The 16,841-nt window shown below is 41.9% G+C and overlaps 1 protein-coding gene and 1 long non-coding RNA gene across 2 annotated transcripts; one reads left to right on the top strand and one right to left on the bottom strand.

Annotated features, from left to right (window-relative positions):
• Nucleotides 1-899: 899 nt before the first annotated feature.
• Nucleotides 900-7,243, top strand: asb11 (ankyrin repeat and SOCS box containing 11). Its single transcript, XM_012875090.3, has 7 exons — nucleotides 900-1,771; nucleotides 1,923-2,002; nucleotides 2,087-2,194; nucleotides 3,106-3,259; nucleotides 3,345-3,479; nucleotides 5,681-5,869; nucleotides 5,948-7,243. Exons 1-7 carry the CDS (start codon nucleotides 1,684-1,686, stop codon nucleotides 6,070-6,072), a joined length of 879 nt encoding a protein of 292 aa, XP_012730544.2. The 5' UTR covers nucleotides 900-1,683; the 3' UTR covers nucleotides 6,073-7,243.
• Nucleotides 7,244-15,535: 8,292 nt separating this feature from the next.
• Nucleotides 15,536-15,869, bottom strand: LOC118563610. Its single transcript, XR_004931301.1, has 2 exons — nucleotides 15,777-15,869; nucleotides 15,536-15,642 (listed from the first exon to the last, which is right to left on the bottom strand). It is a non-coding gene; the product is annotated as an uncharacterized LOC118563610 (long non-coding RNA).
• Between the last annotated feature and the right edge of the window lie 972 nt (nucleotides 15,870-16,841).

Here is a 16,841-nt window from a genome sequence, read left to right as displayed (position 1 = left end):
TCAACTCCAGACTATGCAATGCTGACGATACTCTTGCTAATTATAATGCAGTAATAAAAATTAAACAGGTTGCAGTATTGAAAACATGAACAAGCGGATAGATTGAGAGAATAATGCAGTGGTGTTAAGTAGGATGCAGGAGTAAATCTCATTTCCATTGTTATGTACAGGTTCATATACAAACCTGCATATTCACAGTGTGATGAGAGCAGGCAGTGAGTATTATATACGGTGTTATGTGCATGAGGTAGGTTTGGTATACAGCATGAACAGCACTAAAATGGTGAATAGTGTCTGAATAACTGGAAAACTATAGCCAGTAAACAAGGTGGGTGCATAGAGGCAGAGATACTGGGTTATTCCACAGGAGTTTTTTTCTGTCAGTCAGCTATTCATTAGAGTGATGGCCTATGGGAGGAAACTTCCTGAGTCTGTTGGTTCTGGCATACAGAGCTCTGTAGCGTCTACCACAGGGGAGAAGTTTTGACTTGTGACCGGGGTGAGATGGCTCTAAAGTGATGTTTATTATCTGGTTCCTGAAATTTACGGGTCTTGAATGGAGGGCAAGTCGGCACCGATTGTCTCTTCCGCTGTCCTGACTGCCTGCTGGAGTCTGGGCCTGTCCTTTTTTGGAGGCAGATCCAAACCACATAGTGATGGATGATCAGAAGACAGACTGGGTGATGGATGTGGATTATTGGATCAGCAGCTCCAGAAACCTGACGGTTTCCACAGCAGACGCAGAGCTGTTGAGTATGGTAATGGGCGGCGGAGTGGGGGTGGAGGCTCAAAGCTGCGGATCACCTCCATAGTTCTGAATGTGTTAAGCTCCAGGTTGTTCTGGCGGCAGCAGAGAGCCGGCTGATCAACATGGCGTCTGCAGGGCGATGACCGTTGTGTTGTCAGCCTCATCCAGAGTTTGGCCGATGGGTCAAACTTAGCAGCAGGAGCTTTGATCAGATCAGACCAGACTATCTTTTGGGGACCAAAAACGTGAAACGCTGAGTGTGGAGGATAACTGATAAATCCCCATCAACATGCTGTCCCCATAATGAAATATGGTGGCGGTAGCATCATGCTGAGGGGATTTTTTTTTTCTCAGCAGGAGAAAGCTGGTCAGAGTTGATGCAACGATGGCTAAAGCAAGATGGAGGCTGCAACATTCCTAAACCTGGGTCAGAGGTTCACCTTCCAGCAGGACAGTGAACCTAAACTTACAACTAGAGCTTTATACCCAATCTGTAATTATTTTTGCCAGCCTTCCTACATCGGGTCCTGCCTTCTGGTAATATTCTCTCAACTGTAATGGATCCAAGAATTAAAAAAAGTCTTTATGCAATGATGTGTTTTTGAAAAATAAAGTTAATTTCAGGCTGGACCCCCCACTCCCAAAGCTTTCACAGTGTACTGTTAGCTGTACCTTCATCTGTCACCCTACCAGGCCCGCCCGTTTCTCTCTTCATATGCATGTACTGAAGGGTTTTGGTCTAAAGAGGTGCTCTCAGGACCATTGCAGCTGCTATTGTTATGTACTTACTGGACCAGTATCCTGAGACTAGGTTGTCTGGGGAGTAGAGAAGCGGGGGAGGTGACCAAGGACACAGATAAGAGGGGGAGCAAGGCCGACTTCAGGTTTGTGTTTCCTGGGAGAGTCCGGAAGGAGTCTGCTGTTGCTTGGTTTTCATGATGGCCACCATTTCCATGAGGTCCCAACCTTTGCAAAACCATCTGCACATCTACAGAGGCCTGCCATGCAACGCGCTGATGGCTGGTAGGTGTTTGTCTTCTTTAATGAACTGAAATGAACTGACTGGCTCTGCAAAAACACGGCTGATGTTTTTCCAGTGATTTCACGACTTCAGCGCTTTTCAGAGCCAGAGAATTAAGGACTTTCCATTCTCTGTTTGTTTGCTTCGTCTCAGACTTTTGTTCAGACAGGACTCCTCTGCACGAGGCGGCCTATCAGGGCAGACTCCTTCAGGTCATGGCTCTCACCACTCAGGTAAACAGCAGAGCCGGTTTTACTTTTCCTCTCAACCGTTTGGGAGACCAAAGAAACTCGACAGATTTAATCTTTTGTCTGCAGGGCTTCCATGTAAACACTCTCACCATGGACAGAGTCTCTCCTCTCCATGAGGCGTGTCTCGGGGGCCGTCACGCCTGTGCCAAATTCCTCTTGGAAAACGGTGCAAATGTAAGAACGCTCGAAAGCTCAAGTTTTACATTTTTATTCAACCGAGCTGCCGCAGAGCTGAACATCATGGTTTTGTGCAAACGGAGAATGCTCAAATCAGAGATGCGGTTGCAGATTGTTAAAAGTTGGAGAAAGATTTAAGTTTCCAGGTCCGGTCACATGATTGCACGCACTCATCATTACTGGGAAGGTCATAATAGGTTGCGGCTTTTAAATAATGCATTTGAACATCTTTTTATTTTACAATAAGTAAAGCAGGCTAACATTAACCTCTGAAATAGCCTTCCCTAATCTAAGATTTGTGGACTCTGGTTCAAATCTGTGTTCCTGACAGGAAATCAATCATTTCAAATGAGCTCTGCCTATTCTTCCATGACAAATAATTCAATGTCCTGCCTGTTTTCTGCCATATTTGTAAAGGGTCTATGTTTGTACAAGTTTAAATGACGAGGTTGAGGTTGTGCATCAAATTAACGGCCTTCGTGCCCATTTTGAGAGTAACTGAAGTGACTGAATTTCATCTGATCCAAGAATTTATTTCTAGAGTGCTAAACAAATAAACATCTTCCCTGTAAATATTTCTTTCCATGTTTCTCAATCACACTCACTCTCTGTTGACCTCAAACATTAACTTTAGATACGCATAGACACAACTTTTAAGACAACAAAGGTCAAACTGCACATGAAAAATTTTAAACTTGAAGTGTTTGTTGCCATTTTTGTGATGCATTTTGGCAGAAGAAAGATACATTTATACAAACCAAAGCTTGTTTGTCTCCTCCAAATAATTCCCAAAACTGAAATTTTCAACAAACTTCAAGGGTTTTCGTCGGTTCTATCATTTGGTGGATTTAAATATGATTATACTGCAAATCTGCAACGGTGTTAAATCGTTTCCTTTCCCTTGTAAGGCCCACGCAGCGTCAGCAGATGGCGCCACGCCTCTCTTTAACTCCTGCAGCAGTGGAAGCGTTGCGTGCGTCAGGCTCCTCTTGCAGCACGGTGCCTCCATCCACAGCACCCACCACCAGCTGGCCTCACCCCTCCACCGGGCTGCCGAAAAAGGTGCGTGGGGTGTTAAAAGCGATGAGGTGTAAAGGTGCGACGTGTTTTAGCGCAGGTTTGTAAAGCCGTGTCCCATCCTCTCCAGGTCACAGAGAGTGTGTGGAGCTGCTGCTGTCCTGCGGAGCTCAGATTGACGCGGAGCTGCCGGGTGTGGGGACCCCGCTGTACGCAGCCTGCAGGGCCCCTGCAGCGGAGTGCGTGGAGCTGCTGCTGCGTTCAGGTAGCTGCAAGTGAGGAGGACGGATCTTTTCCCAGTCAAGGCCTCAGAAGTTTCTTTTTTTAACTTCTCCTTGGTGTTAGTTTGTCTTTTGGGTCATGAATAGTGAAGCAAAACATATTTTATAAAATCAGAACAAAGCAAATCAGATATTATTAAGTGCTTCGAACGCCTAAAAAAGGAAGAGGCATACAAAATAATGATGGGTAGGGAGACTGATACCAACGGTTGCTAATTGAAGTGTAAGATGGGTTCTAATAAAGATATGCATAAAGAAACACAGTTTCTAAAAAAAAAAATACAATACCATCTTTATCCATTTATGACTATGTGTTTAATCTCCTATACATATTCTAAGGAGCCAGTGACCCTGGAAAACATTTTTCTGGAATTAGGACGATACCCAGAAAATCCCAGACCTAATATGGGGTTAATGTATATGCACCAAAGAAATTTCATTGCACGCCCCATTACAAGATTAGTTTCCTAATCAGTTCAAGCCAGTGCAGCTGCATCTTTTGCCGAATTCAGATTTATTGATATACTGTCAAATTCAATGCAAATAATAGGACAAACTGTCAATCTTAGATGCTCTTCTACATGTCTAGGAAGACCAGATGATTGCAATGATAAAAAAAAAAAAGGCCCAGAAATCATTTCCAAGGAGGATGGTGAGATAAAGAACTTAAAATCAGAAGCCTACATCAGGATTTCAATACACTGAGAAGAGAGGTCTGGGAAGACTTCTGGCGCTGATTTAAATGTGCTTTGCTGGCTTCAATGCCACATTACACCTCCTTTAATCCTGCCATGTTTGCTTGTTTTTTAAAAACATACAGCAATGCGGGATATCGCCAAATTCACTTGGGATTTAGGAATGGTCAGAGGGAGCTCCAGTGTCGTTTTTGTGTGAATGTGATTGAAACGTCTTATGAAAGAGGCTGTGATGGTAGCTTTGTAAACTGGTTGTCTAGGAAAGAGAAACAGAATTAGGAGGGCTTTCTGTACTACAGGAAACAAAAAACACTTAGCAACACAAAAAAAACCATGAGAACACAATGTTAATGGCAGGGATTTCTGTGTCGATGGCTTTTTTTCCCCAGGAAAGAAACCTAGCCAAAACAGGGAAGCACTGGGTCAGGAGTACTTTCTATGGAAAGAACATCAAAGAGAGTACACATGGTCAGCCTAAGAAAACTTTAGCAGCCACCTCTGTTACAAAACTTTTAAGATAAAGCATCATTTTTGAGTGAGCACTAGCAAAATGTGATGTAGTTGGCGAGAAATAATCTACATTTAAAGCTGTTGAAGCGAACTCTGCTATATCAGATTGAAACACAGACGTTTTTAACACAAATTTTCATCCTAACCAAATCTGTGGGGCAATTTTCTGTTTTATTTTATTTGTCTCTTTTTTTCCTTTCTTTTTTTTGCTTGCAGCTTAATTGCATTCACTTCTGTTCATTAATTCTCAACTGCTGCAGCTGTTTCTTTTCTCCATATTTTTATACAAATGATTAAATCTTAAATAATTTTAGTTGCCTTGATCACTGAAATCCTTTTTTTCTTCCTTAAAATAAAACAGCTGTGTTTTTTTAGTCTAAAATTGACATATCTAGTTTTTCGTTTTACAACTTTGATTGGACAAAATGACAGACACGCAGTCACAAAAAAACATAGTTCTAGATTTAAGTTATAGCAAAGTGCAATTTTGTCCTTTTTCCCAAGACAATCATGAATTGCTGCCAAATTAAGGAAACCACTTTGAAATTAAATCCCTAAAGTAGCCGGCTATCGGTGGCCGTCTAACAAAACTTCAGAGTCAGTTGCGGCTTTATCCCCACTGCTGCCTGGGTGGTTTTCCGCCGTTATGCCGTCTAATTGCCCTGCCCCCCCCGCTTGCCTTTTCCATGGTAACAGAAAGCAGCGCTTCACAGTTCACAGCAGCATACGTTTCACCGCTTTTCTGGCCGCTCTAATTTGCAGAACTCTCAGATGTAACAAGAACACATTAAACGTCGTATTTATAGCACTAATTAGTATTGATTTTTTTAAACTTCTGCATTACTTTCATGCTTTCATTTTTCTCACCCCAGAGGGTGGAAGTGAGACGGAAACCTCGGGTGGTTTTGCCTGTTCTTCTAAATGATTTGTTACCCCACTTCTTTCTGATATTTCATTTTCTTTGTATGTGTTACGTACAGGTGCAGATGTTGGCTCCGGATGTGGGCAGGACAGTCCTTTGCACGCTGCGGTTCGTGCTGGAGAAGCAAACATTGTTGAACTTCTGCTGGACTTCGGGGCAGAAAGAGCCTGCAGGAATTCAGAGGGAGAGACTCCTCTTGATCTGTCGGCACCAGACAGTGCGCTTCGATTTGCTCTGCAGAGAAAAGGTTTGTGGCACGATCCACTCGCCATTATTGTGTCCCTCGGCTTTAAGCTGAATGTCGTTCCCTCTCTCTGTGTTTTAGGTCCCTGCTCTCTGTCTCAGCTTTGTCGTTTCTGCATTCGCCGTAGTCTTGGGAGACCTCGTCTTCACAGAGCCTCCAGCCTCATCCTTCCTCACAGCATCAAGAACTTCCTCCTCTACCACTGACACGTCTGTTTGCTGCATAAATTCAACCGCCCATCACAGATGTTCTTTCTGCGTTACATACAAAGGAATAAAACATATTCTCACAAAGAAGAGAACTGCTAGAACTAGACCAGAACTGCTGGTAAAATCATGACCTTCGACATTCAAGTTGTACTGACAGGTCCAATTTTCCTAATGATTCAGACTTTGTAATTTTGTACTTTATGTAAAGACGACCATTTAACTCTTATCTCTTTGTAAAACCTTTAAAAGGCGAACACAATCAGTTGCATGTCTGAATGTTGTTTTTTTTCCCCCCCCCTTTAGCTGTTTTCTGAAACCTTTGTTGCGCCACAGGGAGCTGTGTGGATGTCACTTAAATCCCAGTCTGTTGTGGCTGAAGAGAACAAGCTCTGAAAAAGGAAATACATAAACTGTTTGCATAGTTTTACAGAAGTGAGGCTTTTAGAGTTATGTTATATCTGCAGTGCGGCAATTTCATAACTCGGGCTAGTTAAACACTTTGTGCCAGGGTTGGGCTCCAATGAAAGATCATTATCATATATCACTGGCTAAAGTACATTAGTACAAACTTTTTAGATTAAATATGTATTATTCCTACAGTTTGCTGTCCCTTGTAACACTTTAGAATACTGCATGTCTGGCTTTTTTTCAATGACAAAGGAAGACGGGACAGGTCAGTAACACCTCATCCATAACACTCCCTTTCCTACACATTGAACTCTGCAGCACACAAAGCCGACTTGTTAAAAATCTTTTTGGATATGCTGAAAAAAACGTTGCTGCAGAATTGTCAAAAATTGTCTTCCGTGAGGGACGCACGTCACTATGAGTACACAGTGGAGAAAACAGCTAGTGAAACAACGATGACACAATACTTTGGTGCTAAAATATGCTTCACTCACCTTGGCATACTAGACGTCTGTACTCACTACTAGGTAGAACAAATAGATCGTTGTTTTCCTAGGTGGTCAAGTAATCCTAAGTCTAAAAAAAGAAACAAAAAAGAACTATATGGTGACATCACAGCAGGGGTACGTCTCTCTGTCTGGACCAGTGGTGTCTCTGGCTTGATGAGTTAAGTGGGGCACAAAAACCCAACACCTATTTAGTAGCAACAATTTTTTTCTGTGATGCATACAACCTGACATTGATCAATGTTAAATGAAACAGATAAACTAGCATAAACCAACACACTAGAAATGCTATTTTATAAAAGCTAAATGTAATAACATATTTATACACAAAACTACAAATAAAGACTCACTCATATTGTTAATTTATTGAACAGGAAAGATTCACATCAATCCTTCAGCGAGCCAGCAAGGACAACCAACACTACACGGTTGCTCACTATCCAGCAGAACGTAAACGTAACATGTGCATTTCCAGTATTTATATTGGACGATCTGAGCTTGGGGCCGTATGGGCATGAGCAACATTTCAGATGTTCGTTATTTAAACAAACGTTGGTGGTATGGCCCCAATATCAAGGCGCCTCTAGAGGATTTAGCCACTGAGCTTGTCAGTTTTCTGGCAGACTTAGATATATAGACACAAGTGTTTATAGCAGAATTTTTTTGGTAAGAGTTTATTCATTTATTTATTTTTTTTACAATATTGCTCTATTAAGAACGACCCTGTCCCACTCATTATTGTGAACATAGAGCTCCACAGCGATGGGCCTGGCCCCACTTGCCCCAAATTCAGGTCTGGACGCAGCAGAATGCTGTGAATCCCACACGCTTGATCCCAGTAGGCTCTCACTATTGTTTATAACAGAAGAGAAAGAAGCAAGCAAGGACATGACAAGGTTTGATGTTCAACTAAATCTGTTTAATTTCCTCATGTTTACACTCACGCCATAGTGGGACATCAGCTTAGAAGACACAACCAATGGGCAAGAGGGGTCAAGTCAGGTCAGGCTTGTAATCAGACCCTCTAAAATGCATTGCAATTACAATTGAAAGATATATCAGAGGGCTTTGCAGTTCTGATTGTGTAATTTTTCATATCAAATTCAACTCTGGACATTTCACTAAAATTTCCAAGAGTTATGTAAACTTCCCAGAAGGTGCAATGTTTCTCTATTATGTTTTAAGACAATATAAATGTACAGTTACATTTTCTAAATCACAATAGATAGCACACAGGAAACCAATGCTACAGTCACATTGTTACTAATCTTGCCACACTTGTTTGTGAATCCATCTATCCATTTTCTGACCCGCTTAAACCCTCATGGAGACCATGGTGCCTATTTCCAGCATCCACTGGACGAGAGGCGGGGTACACCCTGGGCAGGTTGCCAGTCTGTCGCAGGACGACACATAGGACAAACAACCATTCACGCACACTTAAGGAGAATTTAGAGAGGCCAATTACCCTAACAGTCATGTTTTTGGATGATGGAAGGAAGCCGGAGTACCCGGAGAGAACCCACACATGCACAGGGAGAACATGCAAACTCGATGCAGAAAGACCCAGAGTTGGATTTGAACCCTGAACCTTGTTGCTCCAAGGCAATAGACCCCTTGCAACCACGTGACTCCGTTACCCAGAACCCCTTGCGTGGCGGCCATATTGGTTGGCACGCCATTTGACGAAATGACGAGTTCTCCAGGTATTTTTCTTCTTTAGATAACGTATCACAAGATCGTTTTAAGAGTAAGTTGATGGTTGATGGTATCAGATTGCCAGATCCACACAGCAAAAGCCTGAAGGGACGGAGCGAGTCTGTGAAATGCTGGTCAAGGGTTTCTACCGCGACATACAGCTGCTTTATAAACACGCAGGCCAGTACGGACAAGAGAGCACGAAAGCCCCTGAAACCACTGGACGGCTGCAATTATTTTATATCAGGAAAAAGGCTCCAGCAACGCCCGCGACGCCATGAGGGATTAAGCGGTCAGAAAATGACTGCGGTCAAGTGAGCCCTCACTTGATTTTGTTGGTCTCGCAAACACTAAGGATTACGGCACAGACGGCTGGGACTATTTTTCAAAATAAAAGCAGCATGTTCGCGGTTTATCGACTACGTCTTTTCACACATATTTACATCATTTATGATATATTTATATTCATGCTTCATGTGTCATTTTTTTCCATTATTCTGGCCTGTTGGTGAAAATGGAAATATATACTTTGGTCACACTCTTGAGCCTCAAAGAACTTATTTTTTCCAGGTGACTACCTTCACTTACAGATGACAGATGATGATCTCCAGAAGTCCATCTACATGATTTGTGATTTAAAAATAAAAACATTTAAAAACCCTTACATTGACTCAAGTTAACCAGTTTTGACAATATTAAACCTCCTTATGTTACTCAACAACTTACATCCAAATGTGATGTAGAATTGAAAAATAAGAGCCACTTGAAATCAGTATATATTAAGTAATTATTAAATAAGTTTCTGTCGCTCTAGCAACTAAATACTAGATAATCAATTGATGATTCCACTTCAGCATGACAGTAGAACACCCCCAGATTTGGCTCAACAAGTTTCAGACAATTCTGATGTGGCATTTCAAAATAATAGCCATTTGAAACTGCTATATATTAACTCATTGTTAACAAAGTTGCTGCTACTGCAGCAACTAAACCGTAGATAATCAGTCGATGCAACCACTTCAGCATGATAGTAGAACACCCCCAGATGTGGCTCAATAAGTTTCAGACAATTCTGATGTGGAATTACAAAATAAGAGCCATTTGAACTTGCTATATATTAACACATTATTACCAAAGTTGCTGCCACTGCAGCAACTAAACCGTAGATAATCAGTGGATGCAACCACTTCAACATGATAGTAGAACACCCCCAGATGTGGCTCAACAAGTTTCAGACAATTCTGATGTGGCATTTCAAAATAAGAGACATTTGAACTTGCCATATATTAACTAATTATTAACAAAGTTGCTGCCACTGCAGCAACTAAACCGTAGATAATCAGTGGATGCAACCACTTCAGCATGATAGTAGAACACCCCCAGATGTGGCTCAATAAGTTTCAGACAATTCTGATGTGGCATTTTAAAATAAGAGCCATTTGAAATTGCTATATATTAACTAATTTAGACCAAAGTTGCTGTAGCTCTAGCAACTAAACCGTAGATAATCAGTGGATGCAACCACTTCAACATGATAGTAGAACACCCCCAGATGTGGCTCAATAAGTTTCAGACAATTCTGATGTGGCATTTTAAAATAAGAGCCATTTGAAATTGCTATATATTAACTAATTTAGACCAAAGTTGCTGTAGCTCTAGCAACTAAACCGTAGATAATCAGTGGATGCAACCACTTCAACATGATAGTAGAACACCCCCAGATGTGGCTCAACAAGTTTCAGACAATTCTGATGTGGAATTACAAAATAAGAGCCATTTGAAATTGCTATATATTAACTAATTATTAACAAAGTTGCTGTAGCTCTAGCAACTAAACCGTAGATAATCAGTGGATGCAACCACTTCAGCATGATAGTAGAACACCCCCAGATGTGGCTCAACAAGTTTCAGACAATTCTGATGTGGAATTACAAAATAAGAGCCATTTGAAATTGCTATATATTAACTAATTATTAACAAAGTTGCTGTAGCTCTAGCAACTAAACCGTAGATAATCAGTGGATGCAACCACTTCAACATGATAGTAGAACACCCCCAGATGTGGCTCAACAAGTTTCAGACAATTCTGATGTGGAATTACAAAATAAGAGCCATTTGAAATTGCTATATATTAACTAATTATTAACAAAGTTGCTGTAGCTCTAGCAACTAAACCGTAGATAATCAGTGGATGCAACCACTTCAGCATGATAGTAGAACACCTCCAGATGTGGCTCAATAAGTTTCAGACAATTCTGATGTGGCATTTCAAAATAAGAAACATTTGAACTTGCTATATATTAACTAATTATTAACAAAGTTGCTGCCACTGCAGCAACTAAACCGTAGATAATCAGTGGATGCAACCACTTCAGCATGATAGTAGAACACCCCCAGATGTGGCTCAATAAGTTTCAGACAATTCTGATGTGGCATTTCAAAATAAGAAGCATTTGAACTTGCTATATATTAACTAATTATTAACAAAGTTGCTGCCACTGCAGCAACTAAACCGTAGATAATCAGTGGATGCAACCACTTCAACATGATAGTAGAACACCCCCAGATGTGGCTCAACAAGTTTCAGACAATTCTGATGTGGCATTTCAAAATAAGAGACATTTGAACTTGCTATATATTAACTAATTATTAACAAAGTTGCTGCCACTGCAGCAACTAAACCGTAGATAATCAGTGGATGCAACCACTTCAGCATGATAGTAGAACACCCCCAGATGTGGCTCAATAAGTTTCAGACAATTCTGATGTGGAATTACAAAATAAGAGCCATTTGAAATTGCTATATATTAACTAATTATTAACAAAGTTGCTGTAGCTCTAGCAACTAAACCGTAGATAATCAGTGGATGCAACCACTTCAACATGACAGTAGAACACCCCCAGATGTGGCTCAACAAGTTTCAGACAATTCTGATGTGGCATTTCAAAATAAGAAACATTTGAACTTGCTATATATTAACTAATTATTAACAAAGTTGCTGCCACTGCAGCAACTAAACCGTAGATAATCAGTGGATGCAACCACTTCAGCATGATAGTAGAACACCTCCAGATGTGGCTCAATAAGTTTCAGACAATTCTGATGTGGCATTTCAAAATAAGAAACATTTGAACTTGCTATATATTAACTAATTATTAACAAAGTTGCTGCCACTGCAGCAACTAAACCGTAGATAATCAGTGGATGCAACCACTTCAGCATGATAGTAGAACACCCCCAGATGTGGCTCAACAAGTTTCAGACAATTCTGATGTGGCATTTCAAAATAAGAAACATTTGAACTTGCTATATATTAACTAATTATTAACAAAGTTGCTGCCACTGCAGCAACTAAACCGTAGATAATCAGTGGATGCAACCACTTCAACATGATAGTAGAACACCCCCAGATGTGACTCAACAAGTTTCAGACAATTCTGATGTGGAATTACAAAATAAGAGCCATTCTAAATCTCTATATATAAAGTGATTTTGACCAAAGTTGCTGTCATCATTTAGTCACTCTGAACCAAGTTGTTGTCGAGGTTGCTACTTTTGTGTACGTTTTCAGAGAAAATTTTAACATAAAAGCTATCATTGAGATTTGGCCTGGGTAGGTCAGCAGCACATCACCCCCTCTATACACAGTTTTGGTACAGAGCTTTTGCCTCAGCAACCAGCCTGGCGCCTGCTGCTTGGACTGCTGGTACCTATCAGCTGCTTCCAGAGTCCCACAGGCCAGAAAGCCAGACAGCTTGACAGCTTTCCTCATCACCGGTGTACACCAGATAGGCCCACAGAGTGGGGCCCCGGTGACCTGCGACTGGGCGAGGGAACATTGCGTTCATTAGTTTCATTCATCATAAGGGGTCTTTGGGCTGCTCTTTGTCTGGTCCCTCATCTAGGACCCGTCTGCCTTGGGTGAGCCTACTAGGGTCATTAAGCCCCTGACAGCATAGCTCCTAGGATCATTGGGACACTCAAACCCCTCCACCGTGATAAGGTGGCAGTCCAGGGGAGGGGTAGTGCAATACAGTTACTCTTAATAACAAAATTAATAGTTGTCATGGTTTAGTTTGGGTCTGGCTTTGTTCCCTGTTATTTTCCAGTTCCTCTTCCTCTCACTCAGCTCACCTTCCACTCCCTCAGCAAACAGTCACCTGTTAGACATTAATTAGTCAGAACTCACTCCACCTGCCAGCCTCCCCACATAAGCTTCCCTCAGTCTTCTCTTCCCCGCCGGTTCGTCATCATTCTCCACTCATTCCACGTCTGTCAGCCTACTTTGCTCCCTGTTTAGTTGCTGGAGTTCCTGCCACTTCTGTGTCTCAAGTGAAGTCTCTGCTAGCTGCTGGATTTAAGGCTACCTCTCTGCTATATGTAAGGCCTCTGCTAACTGGACTGCCTGCTACCCCTGTGCCCCAGGTTTGCTCTCTGCTCTGTTGCTGGACTGTCTGCTACCCCTGTGCTCCAGCAGCCCTACATCTCAAGAACTCTCTCTGGTCCTCCAGCTCCTGCTCCCATCTACACTCCAGTTCCAGTCCAGTACAGCCTCTCTGGTTTGCTCATTCGCTACTCATCTTTCTTTCAATAAACTCTCAGAAATAAGCTCTGAGTGTGTGTGTGCTCTGTCTAGGTTCATCAAGACTAATCACGACAATAGTGGTTGCTACAAAAGATAACTTACCCGAAAAAACTAAATATTTTATATTCATAAGGAAAAATAACAGTAAACGTTTGTATACTACAGATTGTTACAGTAGATTGCAGATTGTTCCTTCTGTCATGGTTGGCCCCAATAGGGCCAACCATGACAGAAGATGGATAGATGGATGGATCCACTGACCCCGCTCTGAAAGTTTACGTGGCCTAACACTTCGTAGCGGAGTTGCTGTCATTGCCAAACGCTTTCATTTTGTTGTGATGCAGTTGACTGAAGAATATTTAGGAGTGAGGACATTTCATGACTGGATTTGTTGCCCAGGTGGCATCCTATCACAGTTCCACGCTGGAATTCACTGAGCTTCTGAGAGCAACGCAGTCTTTCACAAATGATTGTGAAAACAGTCTATGTGCATAGATGCTTGATTTTACATAACTGTGGCTATGGAAGTGATTGGAACACCTGATTCCAATAATCTGGACGGGTGAGCAAATATTTTTGGCAATATAGTGTATGGCCAATGCACTTAAGGTTTTAACAGTCTTTTATTTTGAAATTCCACATCAAATCTTAATGAGCTTTGTTGAGCCACATCTGGAGGTGTTTTACTGTCCTGTTAAAGTGGCAGCATCAATTGATTATCTACTATTTAGTTGCTAGAGTGACAGCAACTTAGGTGAAAATTACTTAATATGTAGAGATTTCTAATGGCTCTTATTTTTAAATTCCACATCAGAATTGACTGAAACTTATTGAGCCACATCTGGAGGTGTTCTCCTACCTGCTGAAGTGGTTGCATCCACTGATTATCTACGGCTTAGTTGCTACAGCTACAGCAACTTTGGTCTAAATTAGTTAATATATAGCAATTTCAAATGGCTCTTATTTTGAAATGCCACATCAGAATTGTCTGAAACTTGTTGAGCCACATCTGGAGGTGTTCTACTATCATGTTGAAGTGGTTGCATCCACTGATTATCTACGGTTTAGTTGCTAGAGCTACAGCAACTTTGTTCATAATTAGTTAATATATAGCAATTTCAAATGGCTCTTATTTTGAAATGCCACATCAGAATTGTCTAAAACTTATTGAGCCACATCTGGAGGTGTTCTCCTACCATGCTGAAGTGGTTGCATCCACTGATTATCTACGGTTTAGTTGCTGCATTGGCAGCAACTTTGTTAATAATTTGTTAATATATAGCAATTTCAAATGGCTCTTATTTTGAAATACCACATCAGAATTGTCTGAAACTTATTGAGCCACATCTGGAGGTGTTCTACTGTCATGCTGAAGTGGTTGCATCCACTGATTATCTACGGTTTAGTTGCTGCATTGGCAGCAACTTTGTTAATAATTTGTTAATATATAGCTATTTCAAATGGCTCTTATTTTGAAATGCCACATCAGAATTGTCTGAAACTTGTTGAGCCACATCTGGAGGTGTTCTACTATCATGTTGAAGTGGTTGCATCCACTGATTATCTACGGTTTAGTTGCTAGAGCTACAGCAACTTTGTTAATAATTAGTTAATATATAGCAATTTCAAATGGCTCTTATTTTGAAATGCCACATCAGAATTGTCTAAAACTTATTGAGCCACATCTGGAGGTGTTCTCCTACCATGCTGAAGTGGTTGCATCCACTGATTATCTACGGTTTAGTTGCTACAGCTACAGCAACTTTGGTCTAAATTAGTTAATATATAGCAAGTTCAAATGGCTCTTATTTTGAAATTCCACATCAGAATTGTCTGAAACTTATTGAGCCACATCTGGAGGTTTTCTACTATCATGCTGAAGTGGTTGCATCCACTGATTATCTACGGTTTAGTTGCTGCAGTGGCAGCAACTTTGTTAATAATTAGTTAATATATAGCAATTTCAATTAGCTCTTATTTTGTAATTCCACATCAGAAATGTCTGAAACTTATTGAGCCACATCTGGAGGTGTTCTACTGTCATGCTGAAGTGGTTGCATCCACTGATTATCTACGGTTTAGTTGCTGCAGTGGCAGCAACTTTGTTAATAATTAGTTAATATATAGCAATTTCAAATTGCTCTTATTTTGAAATGCCACATCAGAATTGTCTGAAACTTATTGAGCCACATCTGGAGGTTTTCTGCTACCATGCTGAGGTGTTCAGCATGGTAGTATAAAACAGCAAAAATGTAGTCAATCTAGAGATTTTTAAATGCCTTTATTTTTAAAACACAAATGATGTAGATGCAGTTTGATGAATAAGTTCTGAAGAACATCATCTGTCATCTGTAAGTAAAAGTAGTCAGCTGTGAAAGAAAACAGTGTTTTGAGAGTTTTTTAGGCTAAAGAGTGTCACATAAAGTATTGCATTAAGCATGGAAACATTTTTAATATATTTAAACATGTGTGGAAACACGTGGTCGATAAACCGCGAACATACTGCTTTTATTTTGAAAAGTAGTCTCAGCCGCCTCTGCCGTAATCCTTAGTGTTTGCGAGACCAACAAAATCAAGTGAGGGCTCACTTGACCGCAGTAGAAAATGGATGGATGGATGTTCAGACATGTTTGTGCAACAGCACAAAGCAGAGAGGAAGACCCGCCCGGTAGGTTAAAAAAACATCACTCACTACGGATTATTTAGGTGTTTTTGTCTTGTTAAAATGGGTGGGGGTGTCGGCGACATTGCAGCGTAAACACAGAAGTACTAGCGCCCATGAACGGGCGGAGGGGAGATGGCGATCGTTACACTGGCCGGAGAGCCGCCGCTGTCTGGAGCAGCAGGAAGCGGGTGCTGCTCCAGACAGCGGCGGCTCTCCGGCCAGTGTAACGATCGCTACACGGGCCGGAGAGCCGCCTCCGCCGCCGCGGCTGCTGCCTCCGCCGCCGCTGTCTCCGCCGCCGGAGAGCCGGCGGCCGTCGCGGCCGTCGCGGCCGTCGTAGCTTCAGACAGCCGCCGTCGCGGCGGCTGTCTGAAGCTACACGGGCGGCTCTCCGGCCCGTGTAGCGATCGCTACACGGGCCGGAGAGCCGCCGCTGTCTGAAGCAGCAACAGCTACACGGGCCGGAGAAGCCGCTGTTGCTGCTTCAGAGAGCGGCGGAGGGAAGGTAGCTATCGCTACACGGGCCGCTTCTCCGGCCTGTGTAGCGATAGCTACCTCCCCTCCGCCGCTATTTAAGTAGAACAATGACTAGAGCAGAATTAAGTTGTAATTTACCGGAGATGAAGTGTAGACTGCAAATTCTCTCGTAGTATGATGGCTCCCCCAGTCCATTGGGAGGGTCTGCCTGCGCTCTTTTCATTGAAAATATCCAATTCTTTCTTCGTCCTTCCTCCTTCAGTAAACGACAGAAACGTACATCCAACGATTTGGAATGCCTCTCTGTGCAACCGGGAGCACAACAAGTCGTAGGCATTGTTTAGATTCCAAAAATAAACTAACTAAAAGTACGATCTAAATCACCCGTTTTGTCATGTAGTAGACGGGCTGTCAGGCTAGCCTGCC

This window comes from Fundulus heteroclitus, chromosome 7 (assembly GCF_011125445.2).
Source record: "Fundulus heteroclitus isolate FHET01 chromosome 7, MU-UCD_Fhet_4.1, whole genome shotgun sequence".
In the NCBI taxonomy this organism is placed as follows: Eukaryota; Metazoa; Chordata; class Actinopteri; order Cyprinodontiformes; family Fundulidae; genus Fundulus; species Fundulus heteroclitus.
The sequence above is the reverse complement of the archived record's forward strand: the minus strand, read 5'-3'. Positions and strand labels throughout refer to the sequence as shown.

Bases quoted from the DNA above. Each gene is read 5' to 3' on its own strand.
- asb11 (XM_012875090.3), top strand. From the start codon at position 1,684: ATGATGGCCACCATTTCCATGAGGTCCCAACCTTTGCAAAACCATCTG. The intron at 1,772-1,922 runs GTAGGTGTTTGT...GCTTCGTCTCAG, and splicing joins ATGCAACGCGCTGATGGCTG to ACTTTTGTTCAGACAGGACT. The intron at 2,195-3,105 runs GTAAGAACGCTC...TTCCCTTGTAAG, and splicing joins TCTTGGAAAACGGTGCAAAT to GCCCACGCAGCGTCAGCAGA.